The following is a 9,071-nucleotide window of genomic DNA, read 5'->3' as shown; positions in this document are numbered from 1 at the left end:
TTTCAAATTAACGCCTTATACTGCCATCCGGTACCGCAGATCCACCGTTCCATCTGACGACCTTTGCACAAGGATGACGCCACCGACACTCTGATCCAACGTTCATCTACATTGTTCATATCGTATCCAAGGTTTCAAAAAATAGAAAACAAATAAAATTAGCATTCGACTAAACTTTTCTCATCGGTAAAAATAAATAATCAAATAAATTAAAGCATTTGTTGGTTACAGAAAGCAACAACATGGATTCCGGGCTGCTGAGATGTCACCATATTTGGTGGCCTTTAGAATTCTTTAAGCTTTATTAGTTGCTCTGCTTCTCGCTCACGCAACCCACTTTGTATATCTGAAGTGGGAAGCTATTGTGGACGTGTGAGTTTCGGTGAGGAAGAGATCTAGATCTGTGACACTCTTTGTACAGGGAGGAACTGAAGCTTCAACAATGGCTTCCAAGCTGTTAATGATCACTGTCTTTGTATTTGATCTTATTGCTTTTGGTTTAGCCGTTGGTGCTGAGCAGAGAAGAAGCACTGTAAGCATCCGTTTCTTTCTTTCTGATTAAAGATTCAATCTTGAACTTTTTCTTGTATTGGGATTTGCTTGTTCTGTTACTGGGGAATCTGGGATATGTTCGAGACAGATTTGCAGATTGAATTTACTCGACTTTGCTTTGCTTGCAGGCCAAGATCCAAATGGATGAGGAACAGACCTACAGCTACTGTGTGTATGACTCTGACATTTCAACTGGGTTTGGTGTGGGTGCCTTCCTGTTTCTAATGGCTAGTCAAGTTCTTATCATGGTGGCCAGCCGCTGCTTCTGCTTCGGAAAGGCTTTGAGCCCCGGAGGTTCACGGGCTTGTGCAGTTCTCCTATTCATAATCTGCTGGTAAATATATATCTCCACCCTTATGTTCAACTAAAAGTCTAAGCTGATAGTTGAAATGTACATACATTTATGTTTATATATTATATGCTCGACAATCTATATTTAGAGCTATTGTGAAATAAAAGTAAAGATGGATGTTAATGAATTATTCCAGGGTGACATTCTTCATTGCGGAGGTATGTCTGCTGGCTGGTTCAGTGAGGAATGCTTATCACACCAAGTACAGATCATCGTACCTAATCAACGACCAACCGGTATCCTGCGAGACAGTTAGAAAGGGAGTGTTTGGAGCTGGCGCAGCTTTCGTGTTCTTCACTGCCATACTCTCCCAGTTCTACTATGTTTCCTACTCCAAAGCCAGAGGAAGCGTTGGACCTTACGTTGGAGAAGCCGCTGTGGGCATGGCTGCCTACAAATAAGCTTGCATTTTCCTCCTTCACTTAGTTGTTGAATGCCTGATTATATTTTTACTGTGTCATCATTATACAACATTTTGATTGAAACTTTAGTTGGAGATCCAAACATTGTTAATAATACTTTTTTTTTTGTTTCTTTAATGCTAGCTGTGGCATAAATTTTCCTTGTACGATATGTGTATACGAGCCTGTATGTTGTTTGGTTCCTATGGGACATGGCATCATTTTGCTACTTTCGAGAGTGTTTGTCTGGCATTAATTAGCTGATAAGAAATGCAAGGTTCGTTCTACAGAATTTTCTTATTACCTTCTCTTCGCCAAGAAATTCAAACCCGTAACAATGTTTTAAACATGTTAAATTGTATAAACTATTTAATTTAACATTCCTTATAAAAAAATAGGAATAATAATCAAATAGGCCCTTAAACTTTAAGTGAAAAGTCAATTAGCTCTTAAACTTTTTAAAAGTAATATTACGCCTATCAATAATTTATTTTGATGCAAGGTTTAGTACTGTCAAAGCTCGCGGGTTGCCCCGCGATGGGGCGTGTTAAGGTTAAAAAAAGAGACCTGCAAAGGAGTAGGCCTAACGGGTCTGACCTATAAGAGAAAGAACAAGAGAAAGTTTTAGTCTTTCAAACATTTTTTCTATAGGAGTTGCCTATAAGTCCTTTAGTTTGAGCTGGTTAACTATGAGTGACTTAAATAGTTTACTTTCTTGTGATTCTTTATCAACTGTAGTCATAAGATAAGTTTCACTTAGAGCATCCTTATCAGTTGGATTTTTTCGCAGTTTTTTAAGAGTTTTTGTAAGTGTGATCAGGAAAGAGAAAATGAGAGGAGAGGAAAAAATTAAAACAAATTTAATTTAAAAAAAAAAAAAAAAGTAAGGTTGTCAGTTGCGCCTGCGTGCCGTGCACGCGCCCGCTGGCGCAATTAGTGCCTTCCACGCGAACAATAATGTGTGTGAACTCTTCATTGGGATCCACTTTTCTGCAATAAATTCATTCTTTGCAGAAGAATCCCAAATTTATCTCTCATAGTTTCTCTCTCCAACATGTCATTGCAATTGACAAAAATCCCAAATAATCTACTAGTATGGATGTTCTTACAATCATTTGTTCTTGTTTTTTTTTAAAAAAAAAATTGTCTAAATTTAGATGTTTTGTCTGATTTACAATGTGAGGCTGGTGAGTTTACAAAACAGGTATGTCTATCACAAGTAGAGTCAATAAAATGGTATAATTTGTGTTTGAACAAGTATGTATAAACAACATTCTAACGAAAATTGACATTAAAGCACACATTTCACTAAGTCCATAATGCAAAAGTCAAGTAACTAGCTATTAATAATTTAATATTTAACAAAATATATTGAGATGAATTTGCCACTTTAATTTGTTGATATAAGTCTCACAAAAATGCTTTCGTCTCAAATCTTTGAGAGGCAAAGACACCTTCGCCTCCATTGGCGAATGAAGGTGAAGCTTTGTCTCAGAGCTTTGCTCTAAGGCGGAGGTTGCAAAATTTTTTTTTTAATTATTTCCTCTGATAAAATAAAATTATCAAATTTTCTTCTCCTGTTATTTTATTGGACAGAGATGAATGTTATGATAGATGAGAGATGAATCAAGAAAGAAAGAAAAATAACTTATTAGTTGGTGTGATGGGACATCAATCATGAACTACCATTACACGAAATTAACTTATAAGTTGGTGTGATTGCATAATTTTTATTTCTTGGAGAGATTAATTATATTTTTTTAAATTCAATGGTATAATTTCGTTTTCAGAATGACCTTTATTTGTTTTAATTAATCAATAAAAGCAAGTACGAACTGTCAGCTAACCCAAGTATGAATACGGTATTTAATTGGACCAGGAAATGACAGAAAATGAAGAAACGAAATTGATTGCACGGATGTGGATGAACAGTAATCCAATAGACTGGTGCCGTCGGATATAGTTCGCGGGTAGTTGTGCGTTGTACCATAAGGATTAATGGCGGAGAATAGTATTGAATTATTGATAACGCTCTTGGGAAACACGACGTACGGCGTGTTCAGTCCAATCTTGTTTTCTGGGTAGGACGGATTTGTTCGAACCGATCTGGAAATCTTATCATCGACTCCATTGTCCTCAACTGCTTCGATTTCGAATTTTATCGCTATTTAAACCTATCCTCTTTTGTTCCGTATGTAGCTTCCACGAATTTCGGTGCTCGTTTTGTTTCTGCGACTGGAGATATGGTGGGAGTGGATTACTTGGCCGGAGAGAGAAGGACGGCGGAGTTCGACGTCGCCGCGATGAAGATCGTGTGGGCCGGCTCTCGCCGCGCCTTCGAAATCTCCGATCGCATCTCCAAGCTCGTTGCCAGTGATCCTGTAAGATTTCTCTTTTACCCAACTTTGAATTTGGCGCTGTTTACTTTAGCCGTTAAAAGTTTGAAGTAAATTTAGGAGTATAGATAGTATTTTATTATTACATAATAATAATAATAATAATATTATTATTATTATTATTATGAATATTCTTTTTTGTCTTTTCGCCAATTAACCATTAACATCAAACAACTAATTTTATCATACATCTTTTAACAAACTGCGGCTAATCGCTAATCGCCCAACAAGGACTTTGAGTCTAACAGTGTTATTCCATGTCTCCATACCTTTATCTTTATTGGTTAATATTCACAAGTAAATGCCATATATTCTGCTGGGAAAGGCATGGACTGCTGAGAGGCTGTTCCAATTTTGAAGATGTTTACATTTTAATGTGTATTTAGGCCTTGAGTAAGGATGGCAGGACTGAGATGGCCAGGAAAGAACTGTTTAAAAACACTCTAAGGAAGGCTTCCTATGCATGGAAACAGATCATTGAGCTTCGTCTGACCGGTAGAAATCAAATTTCATTATTGTGTTTTAGCTGTGTGAATTCCCTAAGTCCTAACATTGTTAATTTTAACATTTTACATTGATATTTTGTCGTTGTAGAGGAAGAGGCACTGATGCTAAGGTTCTACATTGATGAGCCTGCTTTTACTGATCTTCATTGGGTACCCTCTTTTACTGACTTTTCAGCTTCTAATCTTCAAAGGCTTACCTTTTATTTAACTTAGCATTGTGAATATTGTGTTTGCATAAAAAAGCTTCAAATGCATGGCTCTTGGTACAATGCACCAAGCCCAACCTTCTATAATCAACCTGCACAGCTGAACTAAAATCAGTGTTTCATAATTGTCAATCTCAAATTTGATTTGCCTCCTTTAGAATATCATGGCTCACCTTTTACCATTCTCAATGTAGGGGATGTTTATCCCTGCCATAAAAGGTTCAGGCACAGAGGAGCAGCAAAAGAAGTGGTTGACATTAGCCTACAAGATGCAAATAATTGGCTGCTATGCACAAACTGAACTTGGTCATGGATCCAATGTACGAGGGCTTGAAACCACTGCCACATTTGATCCTCAAACAGATGAATTTGTCATTCATAGTCCCACATTGACTTCAAGCAAGGTTAGAGGACTGAGCTATTTTTAATCCAGTTATTTACTTGTTAGATATACAGAGATGATGTAAATCCTTTAGTTTTTTTTTTTTTTTCAAACTATCTTTCACTCTGTTGGTTCTCAAACCTGCAATCTTGTTTTCCTCTTGGCTGAAATTATTGGAAATTTGTTATTATTCTGTGGCTTTATTATTTGAATTAGTGGTGGCCTGGTGGATTGGGTAAAGTCTCCACTCATGCTATTGTTTATGCTCGTCTTATAACAGAGGGTAAAGACCATGGAGTTCATGGTGAGCACAAGTACTTTTACATATCAATATATCATATTGGCCAATTTATTGAATTCATTTCAGGATGGATTAACTTTCTTTTGTTATTTGTATTTTAGGATTTATCGTCCAATTGCGGAGCTTGGAGGACCATAAACCCCTTGCAGGTATAACCATAGGAGATATTGGAACGAAATTTGGCAATGGTGCATACAACACAATGGACAATGGGGTATTAAGATTTGATCATGTCCGAATTCCAAGAGATCAGATGCTGATGAGGTATGCTAATTTGCATGACTCATTTCCAATTGCTATTTTCTTTCCTTCTTTTAACATGAGATGGCAATTATAATTTTTTTTTTTTTTCATTTGTTCTAATGCTAAGGGTCTCACAAGTTACAAGGGAGGGAAAATATGTGAAATCTGATATCCCTCGACAACTTCTTTATGGGACTATGGTGCTTGTCCGGCAAAGTATGGTACGTGACGCTTCCTATGCATTGTCCCGTGCAGTGTGCATTGCTACTAGATATAGTGCTGTGCGTAGACAATTTGGATCGCAAAATGGTGGACAAGAAACACAGGTAATTTAATATAGAGTGTGCTGGTGTGAAAGCCTTCCGTTGTACAATGTATTCTGCTCTCAGTAGCATCTAGAAAATTTAATACTATCCAACTTATTAAGTTTAGCTAATTATCACATAGAATTCAGATGCCAGTAGTTCTTGATATAAAATATAAACTTGTATAATTTACTTGTGACCTATTCCTGCGTAGCTAGAACTATAGAAAAATGAATTTTACAGGCAGTTGTTAATGATGGAAGTTTTATAACCTGCTTCACTTGTAGGTGATCAACTATAAAACTCAACAAAGTAGACTCTTTCCCTTGTTGGCTTCTACATATGCTTTCCGCTTTGTTGGTGAGTGGCTTAAATGGCTGTATACCGATGTGACCCAAAAACTACAAGCAGGTGACTTCTCAACTCTGCCAGAAGTTCATGCATGCACTGCGGGGATGAAGTCTTTGACTACAACTGCTACTGCCGTAAGTAATGAATGGCAAATTGATAACCTTCAATTATCACCTCTTTTGTGCCCCTAGATGTAGGTCTTGTTAATTGGGCATGCATTCTTTTCTTGGTAATTCATTATAAATGTTGAACCTTGCAGGATGGAATTGAAGAATGCAGAAAGTTATGTGGGGGGCATGGCTACCTCTGTAGCAGTGGACTTCCCGAATTATTTGCTGCGTATGTACCTGCTTGTACATACGAAGGAGATAACACCGTGCTACTTCTACAAGTATGTGATATTAACTACCGCTACTTGCATTTCTTATGTTTCTTCCTGATGATATTGAAAGCCAGATGTTCTGTGAAATAAACTGCTGAGCTTTTGTGTAGGTTGCAAGGTTTCTCATGAAAAGTGTTTCCCGGCTCGGGTCTGGTAAACTACAGGCTGTGGGAACTATAGCCTATATGGGAAGAATTGAACAGCTAATGCAATGTCACTGTAATGTTCAGCAAGGTAAGCATTTGTGATAGCTCAGAAGGGAACATTTTAACTTCCAAAAGCATCCACCTGGAAAATTGGAAATTAATGCTAGTTTAAGGATACATATGCTCTGATGTAATAATTTGTGATAATTTTCTATTGTCATTGCATCAAGTAAAATATGACAGTTATTTATTAGCTTTTCCAGAACACAGCTTGCATAGGTATGCTGTTGACTTACATGTAAAATCTTATTTCATGGCAGCCAAGGATTGGCTGAAGCCTAGTACAGTGTTGGAAGCCTTTGAAGCAAGGGCAGTAAGAATGTCTGTTTCATGTGCTAAGAATATTAGCAAATTTACTAATCCAGAAGAAGGTACTCTTCTTTATTGATTCAATTCTTGATGCGTTTGTGTTTTAGATCCTTCATGTTTATTCAATTTGACTGAGCATGTTACAAATGTTTATTCATGCAGGTTTTGCAGAACTGACGGCTGATTTAGCTGAAGCAGCTGTTGCCCACTGCCAATTAATTGTTGTTTCCAAGTAAGCTCCTTTAGCCATGTTGCAGTCTTGCCCATAAAAGTCGAAATTCCCTCGCCCCTAGGGCCCCTACACCTAGGCCTGACTGGATAATGAAGACTAGTGCATGGTGCCCACAAGAAGCCCATCACATTGGGCGTAACTCTTATACTATGACTGCCAGGCCTCGATCTTGTATCCTTGCCTATAATCTATTACTCAGGAACTAACTGAACTGCCCATGTGGGCAATATGTTGCAATCTAATGAATTAGAATGACAGTCTTGCTCTTATGAATTCCATCACATTGGGCGTAACTCTTACACTATGACTGTCAGGGCTCGATCTTGTATCCTTGCCCACAATCTATTACTTAGGAACCAACTGAACTGCCCATGCGGGCAGTATGTTGCAATCTAATGAATTAGAATGACAGTCTTGCTCTTATGAATTCCTTCTCTTCCTGAGGAGGATTTGGTCGCGATCTTATGAATTCTTGTTATTCAAGTTTATCGAGAAATTGCAGCAAGACATTCCAGGGAAGGGGGTGAAGCAACAGTTGCAGGCGCTTTGCAGCATATACTCACTCTTCCTCCTCCACAAACACCAAGGAGATTTCCTGGCTGTCAACTATCTAACTCCAAAACAGGCATCACTTGCCAATGATCAGCTCAGGGCATTGTATACCCAGGTTTGTGCTGTGTAACTTATCTTCTTGATTCTGAGCCTACAAATTACAATCCCTTTCTAATTCTTATACTTTGAAAATCTTGATCCTAAAACCAGGTGCGTCCAAATGCTGTTGCCCTCGTCGATGCATTTAACCACACAGATCACTTTCTCGGTTCAGTTCTTGGGTGCTACGATGGAAATGTGTATCCCAAACTTTATGAGGCAGCATGGAAGAATCCTCTGAATGAGTGTGATGTACCTGATGGCTACCATGAATATATCAAGCCTCTGCTAAGACAACAATTGCTAGCAGCTAGACTCTGAAGCAACAACTGCAAATTTTCATTTCATTTTCACTTAACATGTTTCAGTATGGAGCAGATGTCAGCTAATCTCTCCAATTAATTATGAAAGAATTATAATCTCCTGAATGTTATGGATTGTACTATAATTTGTCATGGAAATGAAGAAAATTTCCCCCCTCTTTTTCTGATCAATTATGATTTCTTAGACTTCTAACCTATAGAAGGAATATCCATTTGCTCGTCTTCTTTAGTTGGCATCTAGAGATCAGAAGTCAAGTAAAAACTTCACCATCTATTACAATTGCAAGAGACATTCTCTTTTGATGTTTCATATTAAAAGATATGGTATACAAAGTTCCAAAGTTAAAGACAACTAGAAAGATTTTTGGGGATTGGGACACATCATACAACATATTACCTACATTTATTGGTACACTTGATCAAGAAGGATAATGGGAACCAATGCACTAAATCATTCATACAAAGCTCAAACTTTGCTTATAATGTCTTCCAATCGATTTAGCAGTTGGAGGGGCATACAACTGAGATGACTAATGAATCAAGATGTTTTCACAACCTTCGCTTTCTTCTTCAGCAACCTTGATCCAAATTATTAACCCGCACATGTCTTCTTCTTGACAGTGAAGAATCGACTCAAGAACTGAGATCATATGACTGGATACTACATTGTCATTACGCTAGTCAATAGGTAAAAAACATCAGGTGTTGTTAGGTAACATCCCTGCAACTGCCATCCCAGAATCCTACCTTTATCACCAACTCTGTTTACCAAATTTCCCAGTTTCATTTACTCTCAACTAGTCAAATGACTTAAACCATAAGTTGTGATGCTTTTCCTTTCATGATTAGTGTATATTTCAAGTTCTTCTTCTCTTCTTCATGGTAAGGGAATAAAATCTAGTCAACAATGTGTGGCAGATGGGATTGGTACACTTGTGGGGGAGAGGAGGGGGGGGGCTGTGTTCTGGAAAAG

The 9,071-nt window shown here is 37.7% G+C and overlaps 3 protein-coding genes across 5 annotated transcripts in view; 2 read left to right on the top strand and 1 right to left on the bottom strand.

Annotated features, from left to right (window-relative positions):
- Nucleotides 1-254: 254 nt before the first annotated feature.
- Nucleotides 255-1,597, top strand: LOC116010603. Its single transcript, XM_031250086.1, has 3 exons — nucleotides 255-532; nucleotides 681-886; nucleotides 1,041-1,597. Exons 1-3 carry the CDS (start codon nucleotides 443-445, stop codon nucleotides 1,303-1,305), a joined length of 561 nt encoding a protein of 186 aa, XP_031105946.1. The 5' UTR covers nucleotides 255-442; the 3' UTR covers nucleotides 1,306-1,597.
- A 1,622-nt stretch (nucleotides 1,598-3,219) lies between these two features.
- On the top strand, nucleotides 3,220-8,269 carry LOC116009892 (peroxisomal acyl-coenzyme A oxidase 1-like). Of its 2 annotated transcripts, XM_031249075.1 has the most exons (15): nucleotides 3,222-3,386; nucleotides 3,505-3,686; nucleotides 4,088-4,196; nucleotides 4,296-4,357; nucleotides 4,608-4,817; nucleotides 5,012-5,099; nucleotides 5,198-5,360; nucleotides 5,467-5,665; nucleotides 5,932-6,129; nucleotides 6,255-6,386; nucleotides 6,488-6,611; nucleotides 6,844-6,954; nucleotides 7,055-7,124; nucleotides 7,608-7,791; nucleotides 7,887-8,269. In XM_031249075.1, the coding sequence occupies exons 2-15, from the start codon at nucleotides 3,549-3,551 to the stop codon at nucleotides 8,094-8,096; spliced, it is 1,998 nt and encodes a 665-aa protein (XP_031104935.1). In that variant the 5' UTR covers nucleotides 3,222-3,386; nucleotides 3,505-3,548; the 3' UTR covers nucleotides 8,097-8,269. The 2 variants fall into 2 exon arrangements, with proteins under 2 accessions (XP_031104936.1, XP_031104935.1); XM_031249076.1 differs by lacking the exon at nucleotides 7,887-8,269 and having other exon boundaries at nucleotides 3,220-3,386; nucleotides 7,609-7,746.
- A 106-nt stretch (nucleotides 8,270-8,375) lies between these two features.
- Nucleotides 8,376-9,071, bottom strand: part of LOC116009893 (O-fucosyltransferase 30) — a 10,021-nt gene continuing 9,325 nt past the window's right edge. The window contains exon 5 of one of the 2 annotated variants that reach the window (XR_004096862.1): nucleotides 8,376-8,775. The gene's annotated coding sequence lies outside the window, so the exon portion shown is untranslated. The remainder of the gene's footprint in view (nucleotides 8,776-9,071) is intronic. The other variant, XR_004096863.1, reaches the window with a different exon arrangement.

Source organism: Ipomoea triloba, chromosome 2 (assembly GCF_003576645.1).
Source record: "Ipomoea triloba cultivar NCNSP0323 chromosome 2, ASM357664v1".
Taxonomy (NCBI): Eukaryota; Viridiplantae; Streptophyta; class Magnoliopsida; order Solanales; family Convolvulaceae; genus Ipomoea; species Ipomoea triloba.
This window is presented reverse-complemented; position numbering and strand designations above follow the sequence as displayed.